The 22,461-nt window shown below is 36.2% G+C and overlaps 1 protein-coding gene across 1 annotated transcript in view; it reads right to left on the reverse strand.

Moving 5' to 3' along the window:
* PTPRQ (protein tyrosine phosphatase receptor type Q) overlaps window positions 1–22,461 on the reverse strand; it is a 98,503-nt gene that overhangs the window by 15,924 nt on the left and 60,118 nt on the right. The window contains exons 28-37 of the mRNA XM_058023292.1: window positions 21,280–21,466; window positions 18,709–18,953; window positions 18,026–18,092; window positions 17,297–17,455; window positions 15,893–16,115; window positions 15,381–15,454; window positions 9,874–9,973; window positions 8,953–9,081; window positions 1,380–1,406; window positions 645–726 (exon numbers count right to left, since the gene is read on the reverse strand). Coding sequence (XP_057879275.1) covers window positions 645–726; window positions 1,380–1,406; window positions 8,953–9,081; window positions 9,874–9,973; window positions 15,381–15,454; window positions 15,893–16,115; window positions 17,297–17,455; window positions 18,026–18,092; window positions 18,709–18,953; window positions 21,280–21,466 — 1,293 coding nt within the window. The remainder of the gene's footprint in view (window positions 1–644; window positions 727–1,379; window positions 1,407–8,952; window positions 9,082–9,873; window positions 9,974–15,380; window positions 15,455–15,892; window positions 16,116–17,296; window positions 17,456–18,025; window positions 18,093–18,708; window positions 18,954–21,279; window positions 21,467–22,461) is intronic.

The raw sequence follows: 22,461 nt of genomic DNA on the forward strand, positions 1-22,461 counted from the left end.
TATTTTGAGAATGAGGCCCCTTTCAGAAATGCAGGCTGGCTGTGTTCATCTGCTCATGTAAGGAAATGGAGACTATTCATTTGGAAGCTATTCTCAAGAGCATAAGAAATATGCCCTATTACATGTAGAGGAACAAAAGCCAAAGTACCATGTACAAACCTTTGACTTTCTGCACCAAAATCTATGAAAGAAAAACATCCCTGAGTTTCATGGCAGTATGACTGAGGCCTGAAAATTTTACAGAATGTACATTAACTCTCCTTTTGGAGTCATCAACACTCAGGAAAACAAACATATTTATAGCTGTTAAATACACCTGTATATATGTTAGAAAACTCTTAACTTGTTCTTAGATAACCTACATATGCAAGACTAGATATGTAAAAACATAAATATGGTGGTCTTGAAATGTTGGAGACTAAAGATCATCTTTGGCTGACACTAAGGTGAATAATTCTGACCAGGTTGTAGTATAGGCTGCAGAATCAGTGTACTGTTACTTTCTAAACAATCAACCTGGTAATTGGGTATTGATTATCAAGGCCAGAGTCCTTCATGGCCTTGCCTGCTTAAAATGGACGTGAAATGTGACACATGAAACGACTGAAGGTCTTGCGATGTTGTGACAACTGCTAGCAACATACCGAAAATTCTTCCTGAAACTTTAGGTTGTTGTTTGTGCAAAGCTCTTCAACGTGTTGTAGAAAGGATTTCTTGCTTATTGGCCTGAAAGTAAAGACAGCAGAATTAGAAACCCATAGGGAATATCTTTATCATTCTTTTTATATAACTGTAATTTATTAATAAACAATATTTTCCAGTTCAATGGAAAATGATACTTATAGGCAGAAAATTAGAAATTGCTTACAGCATGCTTATTTGATTTCTTTTCGATCACTTAAAAGAGAAACATTTTATCCCCTTGTTGTTCCCCCTCACAACATTTTTAATTTTGCTAATGTTAACAGTACTGTAGGCTGTGATTGTTTTTATAGGTAACAGCATTTCAAGCGAGGTTTTGACATTAAAGTAAATTTGTTATTGCATCCTAAGGTACATAATACTTCTTTGTCAGACAGAAAACATTTTACACATTGCAAGGTTTTAGACATATAAAATATTGCAGTGACCTCATTCTCATAATGACATGGTTTTTAAATCCTGAGGAGTTTAAATAACCCTGTATTACTTCCCAAGCTAAAACACAGACATGCAGGCTTCACCCCAGAGAGAGAGAAAGCATTTCTCCAGTTACCATGCAATTAGTCATGCTTTTATGATTTATACGCAGCTTGGAGCTTTTTTCTAACATTGAGGAAGGAACCACACATTAAGACTCACCAATGAACACATAACATAAAAATCTTTAGTAAACTTACTTGATGGATTTTCTATAACTAAGCAACCTGAAACAGAGATCTTTGTTAAATGTAGCAAGCTGAGAGTTAACCAATGTTGTGCATTTTAATAGGTTCTAGATTAAATACCATGTACCTAAAGATTGGTTTCTCTTACGGATTCAAATTCAGATACCTTGGGTGATTGTCTTTATTAGTTCTTATCTCAGGTATCAGCAGATATGAATTACATAGTTACAGTTTCTGTCATTTTCTTTAGATCACTTACAGTTCTCTGGCCTCATATGGCCCTGAGAAACCCATACTTGCTGCACACCACTACACACACATTGACAGGCTTCATTTTGCATTCTTGACCCAATGTCATTCTCCTAAAGGCCAGTTCAGAACATCAGGGTAGGATCAATCTGACTGAACACAGACGCCTACTTCTCAGTCACTCTATATTTCTTTTATAATCAATGAGGAGAAATAGGTGTAATTTCATCTCATTTGAAGCAGATATCTAAAATGAGTAAAGATGAGTCATGATACTGGTGTGCCTCTACAGAAACCACAGCTGTGGTTGTTTTCTAAAGATTTTAAAAATTAGTGTCCTGGTTTTATCTTCATTTTTCACATGTTCATGGCTGGTTTTGTATATGCCAATTTTTAAAACTGTGATACATATTAAATCTTTAACTTGATCTCACAGCAGGTTTCATGAAGGTGAAACATGAGCATCTATACTCAGAGGACTTTCAGATGGCCTTGAAACTTGGTCAAAATTGCCTCTGAATGGATTTAGAAACCAAATTTTGAGCACTCAGACTCAGAAAGCTTGTTTAAATGACCAAGTAAAAAGTTTGTAATAATTCAGTTTTAAAGATAACCCACTCCTTCAAAAACTCTGACTACCCGTTTTATATGTCTGTTCCTCTAAATATACATCCTTACAGAAAATATTACAAAAAATGTTCTATAGTACAAAGTCTACTGTATTGCTTCCACAATTTTAGTAGAGAAAGAAAAATTGCTTTAAAAATATTTTATTAAATGATTATTAATTATTTAAATTTTAATTGAGATAAAATGAAATTAATGCAATTGTTGAATAATTTATTCTTAAGCATCAGAAAATTTAATTTCAAAGCTATGAAGAATGCCTTTGTGGTACATATTTTTTTAGAGCAGTTATCCTGAAACAAAGCAAATTGGCTATGAAAACCTCACTAGATCAGTCTCACTGGAGTTAAAAGTATTCACAGAAATAAAGGTGCTTACTAAGAAGGACAACTGAAGGACAGCTTTAGAGTGAAAAAGAAGGCAATAAGATAAGAAAGCATGCCACTCTATTTATTCAGAATGTTTAGACATGTAGCTTGGGCTCATTGTATCACACAAGTTGTTTGCATTATGTGGTAGATGAAACTACCTTCTAGTAATATTGGCAGCATTGTAGAACTAAAGATTCCTAACAAAAATAAGGACTTTCAATAGCTGTACCAAAGTACTGCACACAAATAAATGTTTGTCTTTGACTAGAACAGAAGCATTTGTAGGCTCTTTTGAGGGGTCAAAATTATAAGCTTTATAAGACTTTGAAGGCAAGTTCCACTTCTCTTTCCTTTGAATTCACCTATCTTCACCACAAAACAACAGAAAAAAGTCTTGTCCCAGTTGACATTCCAGTAATTTTTCAAATACTCTCCTCTCACATTTTTAACAATGAGGGGTTTACTGCACATAATTTGCAGTAAAAAAATGCAGTTTGGTCATTAGGAAATTAAAATTATTTCTGTGCTGTGCATAATCAATTCAGGCAGGTAATTCAGTATTTCAGGGCTGAAGGTACATGGATCCAACAGTATAAGTATACTTTTTGTTTATACAGTTTTATACAGTAAAAGTCTAGTTTTTGTTTAAGAAGCAAGGGATCTATGGCTTGACATTTTAACCTATCTGTAGGAATTTAAGTGATTTTTAGAACTACTGAACTGTCAGACTTTTGTCAGTAGCAAGTGCACATAGCAGTAGCTTGGCAGCTCATAAGATGATTTACTTTAAAGGGCTTATAGGAAAGTTAATGTCTAACTTGTCTGACTGTGGCAAAGGTGTTGGCTTTGCTGTGTAAGGACCTTCAGAAGGCATGAATTTTGTGTTCTCACTAAAGACTTCCAGCAATTCCCAATTTCAACATTCTTAGGCCTAAAAAATAGTATTTTTTCTATGTCTCTTGACTTGGAATACATAGTAATAATCTTACAGTATTTTGTCAACGAACAAATACTCATCTGTATGTAATCTTGTCCTCCAGATTTCCCAGTGTTTTGTACAAAACTTAAAATATTAATATCACTAGATCTTTATGAGCACAATTCAGAATCAAGCCATGAAGTTGAAAATGTCCTTATTTCAGCTGGATCATTTCAGATTCCCACTTGCCTGACTTTGATATGAGGAAAGAAAAACATTCTCTAAGATAAAGAATGCTTTATAGCATTAAATCTGATTTTCTTTTAAAACAGTGTATTGTTTCATGTGTGGGGTTTTTTTGAAGACTATCAAAAATCTGAATCCCACTCAGATTACATATGATAGAGCTAGAAAGAAGCCATTTATTTGTGTTGGCAGTGATAACTGAAGACATATTGTCACACAGACTCAGCTTTCTCTCTGGGTCAATCATCTGAAATCCGCAGGGAATTAAAACTTCGTCCAACCAGAAAACTACAGAAATTACTATGTAGGCAAAAGGCTTAACTCATAAGCACCACTGACACTTCCTAGGACCAACAGAGGAACTAATTTTTAACAAGTTAATTGAGAGCAATATTGAGCTTAACCCTTCCTACACATTAAAGGCCTAAGGAAAGAAAACACATGCTCATTTCTTCCATTGAATCAGGACACATAGATCCACAAACCTTGTTCTCCTGGAGCACAAACTTCAGGAAGCCTCTTTTTGATAGCTAATTACTAAAGGGAAACCTGCTAAAGAAAAAGACAAGGCAGAAGCCAAGCCTATTCCTACTCAAAGGAAGACAGGTCTGTCTACACCAAGTATCAAGCTGGTCTATAGGAATAAATGTGTCTGCAAAACTGTTACCTCAAATATAGACACCCATTGAATGCATAGTATATAGGAAAGATGAGATCAGACAATCCTTTTCTTTACAACACTTTGCCATAAGGAGTTCTAATTACCTGGTATTTGCAGGGGCTACAGTGGCTGTCATGCAGAAATATTTCTTCTGACCTCACTTTCTTGACAAGCTGTCTCACACAGAGTGAAACAAAAGCCTAAAATGATCAACCACAAGGTTCAACTTCTCAAGGACAGATTTTTAAAAGTCAGGGATCTAAATGGCTTCATCCTTGCTGTGGAAACCACTGCAAAAGTAGGGTGCCAGAGAAGTTGTCTCCTAGGTAAGCACCTGGAACAGGGAGGAGTAACTTGTATCTCACCAAACCTGGCACACACTGAAAATTTAGGGATAGAGTTTATTCACAGAAGATTAGTGTCTGCCTTGAAGAGTGACTTGGCAAACCCTGTGGACCTGTTCTAAGTCAGGTAAGTGATGAGTGCATCCAGTATATATATATATTCAGTGAGTTTAATGAAACAGTGTTTAATCCAGTTTAGATTGATGGGCTATGTATGTTTTGAACAAAGTTGTTTTTTACTGTTGTCTCACACCATGTCCACCATCATGGAATGCAATGTTTGTCCCAAACATTCAAAGTTGTCATTTGGGATCCATAAAGAAGATCACATTTTCCACTAAATTCTGTAGGACTTAATTCCCTGCATGCCCTCTGAAACTACCTACCATTGGTCAAATGCTTAAGAAAGACTTGTTGAGAGTGAGTGTATATGTGCTAGCTAGAATTAGTAATTTTAGCCACTGAAGTTTGTCAATAATATTTTTAATGATTTTTATTATTTTAAAAGACTAGTATTGATTTTCCTTTAATTTCCTAGTCAAAAAAAAAAAACAGTTACCCACAAAAAAGTTTCAAAATTGTCAAAATGTAATGCTTGGCACTTTTAAATTTCTCTTTCCCTACTCAAATTGACTTTTACAGTGCAAAATACTTCATATTAAAAAATTATAAAAATGTATGAAATATAATGTTTTGATTAACCTATACTGAACATTTGCTGAGCTTCAAGCTGTTGAATTTTTGATCTAAGAATGATGAAAAGTATTTACAGTCATATTCATACAGAAAATAAATTTTTTTCTAATTTATTGTTTTTCTCATGAGATACCAGCTGCAAAATTTTCTGAGAATATGAGCCAAGATCATAAGCTGCAATCCACCAAGTATGAGAGAATGTCTGAGGAGACAATGGATGAGAGACAGGCAAGAGGGATCTCATGGAGCAGTCCAGACTATTTTGATTCTACTCTGTCAGCTGCAAGTGTGTGCCTTTATTGATTTATAGTAGCTGAATAATATAATGTCAGAGTAGTGACAAAAAACCCTGTTTTCCAAAATACCCCCTTCAAATGAGCAGTGAATGGAGTGATTAGTAGCTAGTGAGAATAAATCTATATTGTCCTGTTTTCACCTAGGCTTTTCAAACAAACTCCCCATTGCCCTTTCAGGGTGAAGCTGGACCAGATTTCAGTTGATTTTCTGCTGCCTGAAAAATACAAACTTGCCAGTCTGGAAAAGGAATCTGTCCATCTGTGCCCTCCTCATACACTTGCAAGATGCCACGAACTGCGACACAGCGAGCACTGCAAACACAGCTGAGACAGCTGCCTAAATGCAGCCAATGTAGGGAGTGCAGATGCAGTGATGGCCATCTCAAACACATGGGAAATTTGTGAAGGTTAGACTGCAGTCATCAGCATTAAATACTGTAACTAAACGTGCTGACATGTCACTGCTTTAGCCACAAATCATGAGAATGATCAGGTCAAGATCTGGGACTGTGATTGACTTCAGCATAGCTGTTCCCCAGTTGCAACAGGTACAAAAGTTCTTTTATAATGCAACTGTGGAAGTCTAAAAATGGGAAACAAAAACATTTTAGTCATTAGGTTTTTCAGTAAGCTGCCTTGGTACTGCTGCCATGCTTCTGCCAGCTCCCTGTTACAACTCATCATTACCAGGAAAGATTAACTGTATTAAAGACAGCACTAGAGACACCTAAAATGTCCCTTCTTGTCATTGACTTTACCAGAACAGAATATTACACATAGTGAAAGATTCTTAGAGGCTTAAAAAAACAAAAGCCAAAATAAACTAAAGAATTTTTGATGGATAAAGCACATCCTGCCCCTCATTACTATATGTATGTTATCTAGGAGAGTTCCTCAGGGCACATTTTCTGTCTTCCAGATGAAAAGAAGTCATGAATCCTGTCCTGAGGAGCTCTCAATTAGTGCCTATACTTCATCAGTTTGTCATAATGTTCAGCAAAGGACCTGGGCAAGGAGCCTGCTGTAGGTTCAGTACCAGTGCAGTTTGAAAAATAATAATCCAAAATTTTAACAGCTCCATCCTGTGCCCTACAATGACAGAAGTAGAAAGTCTTTGCTTTTGGCCATTAAAGGACAGTTGGAAAGAGGGAAGAGAAAAATAGAGATGGAAGGACATGGCAAATTGCAAACCAAAAAGTGAGACTGACTCATTAAAATAAGGGTGATGTAACTAAAACTGCTGAAGCACTATCCAGTAAAGGTCTTGCTGTGCATAAATCACATAATGAAGTGTACATAAGTATGAAATATTACAGTTTTCAATTACCCTTTAGAGTGTGAGACTGTAAAAATTTCAAATACAGATAATTCAGACAGAAAAGTGGCAGAATGGTTCTGCAAACCAACAAAGGATTTGACTGTGTGGGTATGTTGCTGAGATTGCAGGAACATAGTATGAAACAGCTGCAGTGTGAGTACAAAAGAAAGTTGAGGGAAAGACCAAATTTCTCTTAAGTATATATATCCTAACTTCCAAAGGAAAGAAGCAGCATGTTTCTTATGTCACATTTACACTGCTTTTGTTTCAAGGATAGGTTGTTTACACCAAGGCTATACTGCCATACTGTGTTATAATTTCCATTTAAAAATTACCCTGATTTATTTGAAAATAGTTGTGGGAGCCCATTAATTCAACATCAGAGACTAACAATATACATGATTTCACTATAAAAAATACCATTGTTTGCCATTAGAATATCTGCAAAGATTGATGCTTCATTCTGATTAGCTATATCATTTCCTATAGTATGATAACACACAGGTGAAGAGAAGAGAATGGAAAGCACACCATGTTGTTTCAATAATACAAAAACTTACTGGATGACAAAAATCTCCTTGCGTCTAAAGAAAAATGAAGAGTATCTGGAAGTAAAATCCATTAACACTTTAGTACATAAACAACATTAGTACTATTCTTATTCAGCTAACAATGTGGAAACAAGGTAATTTTGAAAATCCATGGAGATAATTTATCTGAAGCACAGCTACTGCAGTGCATTGGCAATGGTTCTGCCTTTAGAGGATGCTTTGCACTGTTATTAGCAGTACTAAATTCTGCTATCTGAGCAAGTGCCCCGCACAGGACATACCCCAGCCCTTACATCAATGAGTTCCAGATGATTCCCAGTATGTTTTCTCATCTGTCACCAGCAGCCATTCTTGTGTGCTCTATTTTGAACAGGTTTGTACATGCAATCAACTTACTCTGTACCACACACAGACATACACAAAAACCCCAGGTCAACAGCTACAACCTTTCATCTTCCAGCTATTCCTAGTCTGCAACAGTAGGATATCTGGCTACTAGGACAAGACTATTTTGGGCTTCTCGTCTTTAAGGAGACTGCCTACCACAGTGTTTTGTGAGACAGCAGGGAAAATACAGACAGGTGAAGAACGTTCACCAAATATTTCTAACACAGTTGGATGTCGCATATTATTTATATCACCATTATATTTATATTATAATCATCATTGTATATTTATTTGTTGAATAATATCAACATTTCTGGAACTCAAAAAGCAATTCTTCTAATAAATATCTGTGACAAGATTTCTTGTCAGGTACAAAATGTGAATTGCTGCATGCACCTTAAATGAGTAGATTTTTAGGATAGCCAGTGTGCTGAGCTCCACAGAAACCCAGATGTTATGCCAATCCCTTTTTCAAAAAAGACAAATGTTTTCAAAATGTCAATTAACGATGACAGATTTGCTCTTGAGCTAGTTGATTTGTTCTTGAATTAGTTGTCAGGGACTTCCAGGAGTCTGGCTGTTTCAGAAAGCTTGTGCAATTTTGCAGCCTAAACAAAAAATTGGGCCATTAAAAACACTCAGAAATTCTAAATGTTTAAAACATGTAACCCTTCTTTGGCTAACAATTAAACAGTGATTTGCACTTAGATTTTTATCTTGTTGTAAAAAGGGCTTAAGATTAAGTGATTTTCTAAAAGCTAGTGAGAAGTGTCTTGAGGATGGAGGTCATTCTTTGAAAAAGGATCTCAGTGACCTGTGTAAATAAGAACAGCACAAACACTTCCAAACAAGCAAAGGTCAGAAAGGGGTCATGGCTACAGACCCTTCGGGCTACTGTTTTGCCTAAGGAGTATGCTTACCGTGTAAATCTCTCATCCTTCAGCTCCAGGTCTGCCACTGTGATCAGCTGATCCAGTTTGAATTTTGTGTCAATAATTTCAGCATCTCGTGGGGAGTATGTGCCTCCCTCTTTTTGCTTTTGCCGAATTCTAAATGGAAAATAACAGTGAAAAATACACATGCAAAATATTTAAGGACACATATGTCAATGCTTTGATTTGACAGGCTGAAACTGAAAAATGGTTGCCAAGAATCCTTCCTTGGCTTTTTTTGTTGTCTCCCTCATAACGGTGTAATTTAGTCAAATTTATGTTGCCTAAAATTCAGAGGAAAGAATCTACATGATGTATTCTTTTAGTTTTCCTACATAAATTCTTTGGTAATGCCTGAATAATGCAGCTGAGTAAGAACAGAACTGATGAATGAGGAAACTAGCACCATGTGTGCAGTACACATCCTGCTTCTTTACATGGATATTTTGTTCACTACTTGAATTAAAACTCAATTTGTGTTCCCCATGTGAGAACTCAATGTATTTAACTCATAAATTTATTAGGAAAACAGAAAATATAATTGAAATATTTACTTCATACCCAGCTGTAGATAGTATTAGCCATCATGATAACTACAACCAGCTGACACTCTGATCTGTCAATAGAGAAGTGGCTCTGAAAGGTTAAGAAAGGCCACCACTCTGATTTACCCTCTGGAGAAGTTGAATTTTCTTCATCTATGGAGGTTACCCTCACTAGACTCAATTTTTGTGAGTTCTCTCTCCCTAAAGTTCTACATAAAAAACCAAAACAAAACAACCACCCAACCAAAAAATCAATACATTTTGTAATTACAGATTAGTTGCACTTATAGGACAGTTTCAACTCTTCTTTAAACCATTTTTGAGTGTTTTCAAACCAGCTATGGCAAGAATGTATAAATCTCACCTTGCAAAAGCATATACTGCAGCCACCAAAAGAACAACTGAAATGATACACAAAGTAACAGCAAGGACAACTTCTACAGATCTTCCTGTCAGTCCTTCACCTGCAACAGAAAGCAGAAAGCTAATATATCATAGACTCTTTAGAATTTTTAAATTTCTGACAATATGAAATTAGGGAATAATGAAAGACCCTTTCAGTCTCTGTATAACTGCACCCATGTTATGTTTGTTGAAGAGCTGCTTCAGAAAGAAAAGTATAACAAAACGAGAAAGAGTTTATGTAAGGGTTCCTAAGCATTGCTGATCTATCCAACACATTATTTTAATACAGCTGTATGTGCAGGTGTTGCCTGGTGTTTTTCAGTTTTGCCTGCTGGACAGGTTAAGGTCAGTCTATACTGCAGGAACATCAGTCTGAGCACTGGCCTGAGCTCAGCTCCTGCTTCAGTCTCTGCAGGACTGCTCCAGCTCCTCAAGTGGAAAAGGGAGACACAACTCCAAACAAACAAGACCTGCAGCTGCCACTCACAGACACAAAGAAAAACATACTATTTTTGGAGGTATTTTAAGGGTGCTGAAAGAACTGAACTAATGATGAGATCTCAACTTTCTGGATTAATCTGCCTCACTGACCAATAACTCATGCTCCTGGTTTATGTGAGAATTGGTGATATTGTTAGGAATAACCACCAGTAGTAGATCAAAAGTAATCATAAAGGCCTCTATGATAGCAAAGTAAAGGTGTTAGTATTCTAATCAGTCCTTCCAGGCGAGAATGAAAGCCCATTCAAAAACTGATAAACTATTTAGCTTAGTAGTTTCTAGATCTGAACTTCTATAATGCTAAATTTCTGGGGCTCATTTAACTTCCCACCCTTCCTGTAATCCTGTACCTCAAATGAAACTCACCCTCTTTTTCTCTTAGACAACAGTGAAAATAAGAAAAGTAAGGGAATTCCACTGCTGGTATTGTTCCCTTTTATTGACATTCACCTCCACTTGATGGTCCACTGTAGAAAAACTTAGCTCCTGTTTAGCCTCAGGGAGAAGGAGAAAATGTACTGCTTCCTGCCATATGAAACTATTTCCCAGACAAGGAATGACATCCTCCCAAGGACACACTGTGAAACACCATAGTCTTGGCTTTTTGGATGATTTTTGGATTTGAGAGTATATTGCAAATGATCTGGACTGATGTACACAAGAGAATGTGATTAAAATTCAAAATGATCCTGATTTATCATAAGAAGTCACCTTAAAACAGTAGGATAAACTTTTGTAAGAACAAGTGCATGGTTCTACATGTAGGCAGGAATAATCAGCTACAATAATCAGCTACAGCATAGGAAGCAGTAGGCTAGTTAGAAATTTATCAGAAGAAAGTGCAAGATTATTATAGACTGAGACGGACATTAATAAGCAATATCAGGCCTGTATGAAGTGAGAGACAACAGAATTCAGTATAGTTTGAAAAACACCTGAAACAATACTTCCACTGCATTAGTAAAATTTTAGATGCAACACTGGACATTACAAAGAAAAAGTTTAATATTAGGTTGAGATAATAGGATAGAAAACCAAGTACATACAAAAATATTTCAATGAGAAAAGGAATGAAAAAGTTCCTGCCACTCACTTTTCACAGTGACAGGGCAAAAGTGTTAGCAAAGTGAAAGAAGAGAAGAATATCCAAGAAACCTCTACAAAAGTTATATCTATTTTGCACTGCACATTGAAGTCTATGTTAAAATGTGCAATTAACATTAATCCAAAAAATGCAAATGTTATTAAACAAAACACTGCTGGTAGGATGCCAACCAAGAATTAAAACCCCACATTTTCTCATGCTTCTTTGCAACAAGGGAGAACTAAACATATCTTTATAGGAATGTCTGTAGAGATAATCATGGGCATGGAAAAGGAGACAAAATAGAGAATATCATGATGTATAATTCTGAAGTACTGTACTCAATACATGATGATAAAAAATTGCAATAATAAAATACCTTAAGGTCAGTTTCTACGCAAAAGACAGTGTCAGGAAATCCCATTTTGATTATTTCCTGTCTCATCAGCTTTATATTTAACATGGAAAAGGTGCACTTACACAGAACTACCAGTTGCCCCAGAGTGATCTAAAAAACCATTGGAGTTTACAAAAAGGTTACAAGCTGCCTTAATGTATTACAAGTTTAAACAGTATTTATCACTGTACCTTAATTATCTTATGGAAAAATGCTGACCTTTCATTGTAGCATGGACAATAACTTTGCAATGAGAGTCATGGATTGTGAAGAATAAACTCCCCCTCTCCGGGTCAAAAGAAGGTTGTGGTACAACAAATATGATTGGGTGGGTGGGCGCCCTATTAAAATGCATCCTTTACTATAATTAAAAAACATTTCAGCAGCTGTATATTTCCATGACTTCTGCTTCAGTGTTCCTCCCTAACAAAATTCCTATTATCTACAAGAGCATCTGACATGTCTCACAAAATGATTTCTCATGATTTTCTATATTTTTTTCTGGTTCAAACACATAATATTAAATTGCACCAAAATATTAACTTGCATATTTTCCAAATCAAAGATTTTTTATATCAGTAGATTTAGAAACCAGAGCAATGTAGGATTTTTTGAACTGGTATGAATACATCTGCCAGAATTTAAATTAATGTTTCAGCTCATAAAATGAAAGTATAATGTTGGAAACCTACATTATTATTAAAGATTATTATTAAAGAAGCTATCTGATTTAAAATAAAATTGCAATTTGGATTCCAGGCAGCATAAATTTCTCCTGGAGAGCAGCTGATGTTTTGAGTGCAGTAGAAGTAATTGGGTTGCAAGATTTATAAAAGCTGACTTTTTGGCATTTTTCTGAATTATATTTCTAGAGCAATCTGGAAGTTCCTATAACCAAGCATCTTCTCTAAGGAAACTCTTGGGCAAGGTTCCTCATGCCATGTGTTAAGAGAGTGCTCTATCTTCAGGACCATTCAACTGCAGTAGCTGCATCACTTGTGATATATCAACTTGATGTTGATTTCCCAACACTTGTAAGAAAGCTTTCAAAGAGCTTTTGATTATCTATTCCACATAAGATGGAATTACAATGAAATTTAGAAGCTCTGAAATTTAGAAGCTAAGACCAGACAAAAATATGCTGTAATCTGGCCTTAAAAAGCAGGGCTTGATGTTAAAGTTTAGCATAGAAGGCATTGGATGAGTATGAGGAGACCCATTTCTCCTCATAGCTGGGGAATTTATCCCTGTTTTGGTTTTTTCCCTGCTGCATTTTATTCAGCATACAAACATATCTTGCTTATTTATCATGTACAAGGTAGAAAATGTTGCAAGTTTTCAGTAACAATACATAAGGCAACGAATTACACTATCTCCCTGCCACTAAGTATTGCGGATTTTTCTGTTAGAAAGGAGAAAATTACCCAGAGGATGGGATACAGTTGGACTCATTTCCACTAAATTTGTTTTCCCTGATTGGACACACTATCTTTCCCCTACTGGTAAAAATATTTGCTTCATTTGCTTAAAACTTTTAAACTCAGAACATATAAAGACAACTTTTATGTTGCACTTTCCAAAGCATTCTGGGCTGGAGAAATAGTACCAGATCCTTTCAGATTATTCAGGTAATGAATTAGCATTTCAGGGTCTTCAGTATCAGATCATGTAACAAATTCCTAAAATTGATTAGATGAATAAGGGAGCTCATATCACAGAAGATGAATGCCAAATGAAAAATATGTGCCCACTAAAATTCTTCTGGGTAGTCATCCAGTTGTCTTGATATTCATTTTCAGAAAGTCAGGGCTAAGGCTGAGCTAAGTAAGTTTTTGACTTACAAATATATTAAAAGAACTAACAGATCTTATTGCAATCTGCTACAAGAGATGCCATTCCCAATTTTGGGGGTATATCAACTTGGCCAAGAAGGAATTATGTTTGATTTCCAACCAAATAACTGCTGGCCTATTTGCTAGTGACTTTAGAACCAGATGAATTCTATTAGACAATATTAATTTATTAATTAATATAGAGCTTTTTCTATATCTAAAGGATGAAGGGGCTAAAGGGTCATGCCCTCAAATGACCTGCCATTAAGCTCACTGGAATATAATAATAGAATCATTTAGATTTGAAAAGACCTTTAAGATCATCAAGTCCTACTGCTAACCCAGCACTGCCAAGGCCACCAGAAATCTAGTCTCTAAGTGCCACATCTACACATCTTTGGAATACCTCCAGTGATAGTGACTACCGCTTTCCTTGGCAGCCTGCTCAAATCTTAGCACTATTTCTGTGAAGAAATTTTTCCTTATATCTGACCTAAACGTCCCCTGTCACCACCTTTCCTCTTGTCCTATTGATTGCTACTGGGGAGGAGATTTCGACACCTATCTTGCCACAACCTTCTTTGAGGTAGAGAGTGATAAGGTCTCTCCTGAGCTTCCCTTTCTCCAGCCTAAATGACCCCAGCTCCCTCAGCTGCTCCTCACAGGACTTGTGCTCCAGACCCTTCATCAGCTCCATTACCTTTCCCTGAACATGCTCCAGCACCTCAATGTTTTTTGTACTGAGGAGCTCAGAACTGGGCACAGGACTGAAGGTGTGACCTCACTAGTGCCAAGTACAGGGGGACAATACTTGTACCTGGTCTTGCTGGCCGCACTATTGCTGATCCAGGCCAGGATGCCATTGGCCTTCTCGGCCATGTGGGCACAGCTGGCTCATGTTAGGCTGCTGTTGACCAGCACCCTCAGCTGCTTTATCCCTTGGGCATCATTCTGTACCCAGCCTGCAGCACTGCATGGGGTTGTTGGGACCAAGTGTAGGACCCAGTACTTGGCCTTATTGAACCTCATCCAGTTGGCCTTGGCCTACTGATCCAGCCTGTCCAGAGCCCTCTGCAGAGCCTTCCTGCCCTCCAGCAGATCAACACTCCTGCCAAACTTGTGTTATCTGCAAACTGACTGAGGGTGCCCTAGATCCCCTCAGCCAGGTCATCAACAGGGACATTAAACAGGAGTGGCCAAATACTGAGCCCTGGGGAATTCCACTAGGGACCAGCTGCCAGCCAGATGAACTCCATTCAGCCACCATTCCTTGGTCCAGGGCACCCAGTCAATTTGTCATGCATCCAGTACTTATTCCACATACAACACAGAAGGAAACAGCACAAACAGAACAGCTACTGGCAGTTTGCAAAACAAGATGAACTATCCTGGCAACATTTGTACTGGTATAATTGAATCTCTGCAAACAAACTTTGTCAATAATGCCTCTTCATTTAACAGTCCAGGCTGTAGAATCCCTTGACTACCTCAAAAGGACATACAAGGCAATGGATATATTTCTTCAGTCATTCTAGTTAAACTGCATCCAACAACACAGAGATTACTGACTTAGTGGAAACCACTGTATTAAAAAGAAACATGGAATTGTGTAGACTTTAGAGAAATACTTTAGTAAATTACAGTCTTCTTACCCAATGTTTTGACAGGGTCAGAATAGTCAGAATCTGTAAACTGCCCTTTAATGTTAGTTGCTCTGAACTTAAATCTGTGAAAGAAAACCAGGAGAAGTAATGAAATAAAGTTGATGTGCATTTTCTTAAGTATGGTTTCACTTAAAAACTAAAAAAACATATTTAAGTTTAGTATAACATAATATTAAATCATTTTCCACCTGCAAAAGTGACATTATGACAGACAGCAAGAAGTGTGCCAAAATCTTAAATGTATAAAAAATTCCAGTGTGAATTACTTATCTCAAATTTGGATTTATTTAATTTAAGAACTCAATAAGAATCTTTTTTTGCTTGAAAATTTTGTAAAAAAATTGTCTCACATATCTAGACTCAGGCAAAAATTAAAATTAGATACATATGATGATCAGTTTTCCTCCTTTTCTAATTTAACTATATGTTTTGAGAATTTGCATAAATCTATATTATACTTAAATCTTTTTTTGGACAAACATGAAGACAAATGTACTTACAGGTACTGCCTTCTTGGTTTCAGTGGGCCATTGCATATTTTGTCTTGACTGCCTGGTATCAGACATGTAGTATCAGCACCTATGACATATATCTCTTCTTTCCCACTCAGGTCTTCTTTTCCTTCTATGCATGGTGGGTTTGGAAAACCTTCATTTGTAAAATATGGCCTTGGTCTGTTGAAGTAGGCATCATACCACTTGGTAACATTCCCATCATGCTGAGCTATTGTCAAGAAAAGAAATAATAGATACAATTTACATTCTAACCGGACTGCAATTAAAGAAGTTACATAGGAAATTTATTTTTAAGAGCTTAGCATGCTGTTGGTGCAAGTTACACAAATAAGCCTATAACTGAATTTCCACTTAAACCCAAATTTTCTTACTATCCACACTATCCATGTCTGAGTAAGCCAACTAAATTACAACTAGAAAAACTGAGGGGCATATTCACACAGCAGTTCTGCCTGTAGAGGATATTATTTGCACTCAACTCTGAAACTGAACATGGCTAGCTAGCTAGCAAAGGATTATTTCACAATTAAATTACTAGATATCCATACATGGATAGTACCCAGCAGCTCATGAGAAATATCTTCACAATGTGGCTTAGCATGGTATTCATTTGTCTTTCAGTTCAAGAGACTCTTCACTGCAATAATTATGAACTAAGTGTCATTAGCATTAGTGCTAAAATTCAAAATTCAGAAGGTGAGACACTTAAGGTGTGTTCACTTAATGTGCATACTTTACTTCTATACTTTGAAACCAAGTAAAATAGGGTATTTAAATACCTGGAGTCTGTCCTTCTTAGGTAAAGTAAGCCTGACCATGAGCTGTCCTGTCATAAAACTCCCACTCACATTGGTAAGCAATTACTCAAAAGGTTTCACAGCACTGTTCACACACGTAAATGTTCATCAGCCCATACAAGGGAATAAACATTCTTACCCACAGTGTGCAGAGGGGATTTATATAACTCTCTGCCTCCATAATGAAATGGAAATATCAACTGCACATGGCTGCATTCTTTTACAGGCAACTCTAATAGCAACAGAAGAATAACCTTGCCAAACCCCAAAAGTCTCATATTTATTTATACTCACAAATGTGAAATGCTGGGGTGGTTTTCAACGAAACAGAAAATAAAGAACTGCAGTGATAAAATTAGGGACTGAATAATATCGGTGGCTTCAAACAGCATGGAAGACACTTCACTGGAAAGCATTCCCAGAATCCAATACCCAGCCCACAGGTATTGTGTGCCCTTAGTGCTGTTGCCACAGCAGAAGTGACTTTGTTGTCTGTCCTCTAAAATGAAATTACTGAAATCCAAGAAACAAATTAAAAAGACAAACAGCCTGAACCTGAAAAGAGTTTTCAAGGGAATTTATTAAACTCTACCTCCAGCTTCCACAACAAGAACTTGTATCTTCTTGATAGGGCCATGATCATCACTGTAATAACAAATTGGCATTCTGATTGTAATTGTTGTATCTGTGACAAGTAATGCTCCATTGGTATCATAAACTGGTGCTGGTTTCTTTTTGGGCCTCGGTGGTTCTGTTTTTAAGAAAAGATATACCACAGAGTTCTGTTTTACAATATTTTCATTGGAGGTACGTTGTTAAGGCACACAGCTGAGTTATGCAAAAACAATCTCCAGCATATTTTCAGGGACAACTTAATGTTTCACTTACTATCTTAAGCCTCTAAAAACTATATTCTGATAAATGTCTACATATATAATTTTCAATTAAAAGAAAAAACAATAAAAAGAGTGATTTTAATTTTTCAATTAATATCAATCAATAACTTTGACAACTGTGATACTGCATACTTAGCTATTCCCATGTCATATCCTAAGTTGTTTGATAGTGATTGAAATATTGAACTTGATATGATTATTTCAATGAGTCTGCATGTGTTTGACAGTATGCTTCTGATACAAATAGCAAATGATCAGCAAAACTGAACACTACAATTCAAGGAGATCAATGATACATTCCTGTTCCTACATTATGCATCCCATAAATACTAGCTCAAGGCACACAGCTGTGTAATCACAGGTGGAAGAGCAATTTCTTCAGAATTTATAGAGATTTCAGATACAGCATACTTTATGGGACATACCTTTGATATCCATGGTTATTTTCAATTGAATTTTTGGCCCTGCACCAGCACCATTAATTGCATACACCTTAAAAAAACAAACATTTGTTTTAATGAGTATTGTATTAGCTTCATATTTGACAATTCTGGATATATCTGTAGCAACAAGAAATGCTGAAACACTCCTTTTGTCATTCACACTAGGCTAGAACTTATTTATATTGCTTTGAAATCCTAAGTGTGGTAACACTTCATTGCTTATGACAAAGCTCTTAAAAAAGGAGTAATTAAGTTCACTCAAAGAATGATCATTCTTTGTCTTGTGTCCCAGCCTCTGACTATTTCAAAGTACTTCATGCACATACTTCTAGCAAGCTCTCCTTGCAGAACTGGACCTTCCATGTCCAGTGAGCAATGCCAGTACTGGAATTAAGAGAGACATTTAGTCTTGTGCTTGTGACTATGTGTCACAAATTGCTTTGCTACATGAACTGGTCATCCAAACCAGTGATGCATCCTGCTCCCACTTGCTCTATCCTGTTCATTGCTCCCCTTGTTCCTCACAATTGCCTCTCTTTGCACCCCAGCTAACATTCTTGGCATGAAAATCTCATATTCAGCCAAAGTTTCAAACTAATCTCACGCGTATATCAAAGAAAAAGAGATACTCCCCCCCCTCGCCCAACAAATGTATCAGTTCTTACGCTGACATTATAGGTATGTCCTCCTTTTAGTCCTTCTATCATGGCAGTGACTGACTGATCTTTTTTTTTAATGACACTAAGGTTGTGAATCTGGATGGCAGCAGGGTCATCTTCATTGTAAACCATAGCTTGATACACTTGAATATTTCCATTTGGTTCAGATGGTGGCACAAATGTTACTTGGAATTTTGTTACTTCATCTGGTATCTTCTGAAAAGTTATGTTGTTAGGTGGGTCTTCAGGCACTGAAATAAATATTTCAATGATCCACTTAATCAGTTTACTACTATTACTATTAGAGTAAAACCTGAAAAATTAAAATTATATTTTTTCTATATCAGTATTATTTCATTGATATTTTCTGGTTTGTATTAAAAATTCTCAAATACTTATCGCATATGCAAATATTCATAAACACAATAAAAAGTCAAATATCTACTGAAATCCTTTTCTTAATGATGGCACTGAATGCAACAAACTTTTAAAGTAATGATTAGGTAACTCTCAGTAGTCGCTACTCAGAAAATTTTTTACTGATTATCTATTTAAAAAGCCTGAAAGCATCATTATACCTCAAAACACATCTGGGGTTGACAGATCCTTGCACAAGTTGACAAGCAAGAAGCACGAGTCAGTGAGTATTCCTTTCTGAAAACAGCAGAGTATTCCTCTGTTAACAGCAAGCTCTCTCCCAACATATAAACAAGCCACGGTGCTCCTAAGGGTCTCTGCTTTTCACAACTAAATCTTTGGGAAAATTTTTCCACTAACTGACACCCAGACACAAGCACAACATGCATTTTTCCTGGAGGCAGTATCTTGTCAAATGCTGATTCCAGTAGCTTATTCTTAAGACAGCAGAGGTATAAATCATTTTCCCAATGTCCCTCTCTGAAGGAAAAGGCTGCAACATTCTTTCCAGGCAGCTAAATATTTATTGCTCTACCTGAGAAGACAAGTATGTGGCGTGACCTCTAAATAGTGAAATCAAGCGATGGAAGGTAAACACATTCCCTCAGCCAAGGATTTAGATGCAGTCGTCCTATTTCCCAGGTTTTTTATACCAGCCAACAAATGCTTACTGAGGTTTCTCTGCAGTAAGTCTGTGTCAACTGGTCCTGATTAAGCCATATGCTAAGCTGTACAAACCAGATGAAATGAGGTGGAAAAAAATAAACATGTTCCTCTCCAATTTTACTGCACCTCCTAATGTACCACATATTGATATAAGGAAAAGAGCTACCAGAAAAGGCACCACAGGATGCTGTCTGTCTCAGAATAGACCTAGCTACCACACAGACACACCTTTTTCCACAGCACAAGAGCATATGATCTTCCAGGCATAGAAATAGGTAATGAAATAATTAGAATTTGTCTTATTTAAAGCATTGGAGATTATCTATATCTATATCTATATCTATATCTATATCTATATCTATATCTATATCTATATCTATATCTATATCTATATCTATATCTATGTCTATCTATACACATACATATCATATGCATATAGTATCATTTCAATAGGGACCTTGGATTTTCATACATCAAAGGAAAGATAGATGATAAATAAAGTCACTTTGTAGTACATTTAAATCTGACATTAACCTGAGAATGTAACTAAAAAGCTGTTCTGCATCAGACCCTCTAGAGATAAGGTAATTATGCTTTATACACAGATGATAATTCGTTAAAATGAAACAGAACATCAATACCTCTTGAGAAAATATTTTTAGTGTTTTGCTTGTTTGCTGGTTTAAACAATGGAAAAAATTCAAAAACAGAAAAGAGAGCAGACAGACGATAACCATGATCTATGTATGTAAAGTTAGGACTAAGTTTTCCCCATGTACATATTTATATTTCTGTCCTATTTATAGCTTTCTAAGCAAATGCAAATGCTGTCTACTTTTCTTTAACATCTCATTTCTCAGTTTTATTTCTCTGACTAACTTTACAGCATCATCTACTTTTGTCACCTTAATATCTAGCTCAGTCTCCAGATCATTTAGAATCCATGGAACAGCTAACTCAAGCAGAGTTTCCTATGGGCCTTCACCAGGAACTTCCCTCCACAGAGAATACACAGATAATGTCCTCAAGTCTGCACAGACACCACTTATAAACGGTAGGATTCACTTCACCTAATTTTTAATGTTTAAATTTTGCACCAATACCAAGGATGTTGTGTGAAGTTTTCAGTAGTCTCTTAACAGGTACCTCCACAAAGGAGTCACCCTGACTAAGACAGGTATCTCATATACACTTGGTAATGTGTACATAGAACCTCTCTCTTCATTGCCCATAGAAGTAATCTAGTTGGCTGTGCTCCACAAAGCCAAATTTTACGTGGAGCAAGATAGGATCCAGCATAACTGAAGGTAAATCTTAGTATTTATAACCATTCCTTTTTTGTTGTCTGACAACTTTTTAAATATTAAAGAAAAAATATTGTGAGAACAAATCTGTATTAGAAGCCCACATCGTGTTTAAAGTCCTCATGTATTTGCCAAATTAAAGAAAAACTGTGAATTTTGATCTGTATAAAGTAGAAAAAATATTACAAACCTGCTTCAAAAGTGGAGACAATTACAGGGGAACTAGGCTTGCCTTCTAGGAGTGCAGCATTAACATCCCCTGTGAAGGCAATGATCACTACAGAATACCTTGTAAATGCTTTCAAATCAGAAATTTCTAAGATTTTATCCTCCTCATTTGTCTTCAAAAACTGAGCTTTGTAGTTGTCATTATCCACCTGTAAAAAAACAGTAAAAAAAAAAAAAAAAAAAAAAAAAAAAAAAGTTGTTCCAAGGCTTGAAACAGCAAAAGCAGGAAATTATTATTTTAATATCTTACTAAAGTTTTATTCTTCCACTCCCCTAACTAGTTATATAGAAGGGTTCACAAGGAGTCTCTGGATCCCAAGTGTACAAAGCTGTGCTGGGGAATACACTCCCATCTAACCCATGTGCTCCTTTCTGGCACTTCATGTAGTTTGTGCTTAAGGGAATGGGCTCTTTGGTTGGTGCTGTCTCACACCAAGCAAACGTGAACCAATTTGGAGACACTGGGCCAAGGCAATTATGGTGACCTGAAACAGGCATCAAACTAGGCAAAGATCCAGAAGATGAGCATCTATATATCAGAAGATTGTTTGGAATACAATTAGAAAGTTGGGCAGCAATATATAATATTGATGCAACATTGGAAGGTGCAATTATTCTTTGGATATATTCATAGAAGCTCTTTTTTATGAGACAATTGGGAAGGATTAATTCTCCCAGCAGGAACCTGGAAAGACTTAATGTTCATTCTAAAAATGGGTGGACTATAGGAGACCTAGTAATAACTTTAAAATATAAAAAAAGTATTAATAAACTGAAGATAAGCCACTGTTTACAGTGTTCACGAAAATACAAATAGAAATTTTACTTACCCAAAAACCAAACAGAAATAAAAATTACACAATCTGCATTGATATACCTAAAAATGTAACTAAAGCCATGACTAGGAATCTAGTTATCAGGTAAAATAATATGTTGAGGGTTGCTGAGCAATTTTCAGCACTGGATATTATATGAAAAAGACAATGAATAATTTTGGAGAAATATTTTAGGTACACTTGTTTCTGTGTTAGAGCAGGCTACAGGTTGAATTACACTGTGGATACTTCTGATCTTTACATCTCAAATAATCTGTAGTTCTGTAGAAAAATCTCCTGTGTTGGACTTTATATCCAATTAATCACTT

The sequence above is a fragment of the Melospiza georgiana genome, chromosome 4, assembly GCF_028018845.1.
Source record: "Melospiza georgiana isolate bMelGeo1 chromosome 4, bMelGeo1.pri, whole genome shotgun sequence".
NCBI classification, from domain to species: domain Eukaryota; kingdom Metazoa; phylum Chordata; class Aves; order Passeriformes; family Passerellidae; genus Melospiza; species Melospiza georgiana.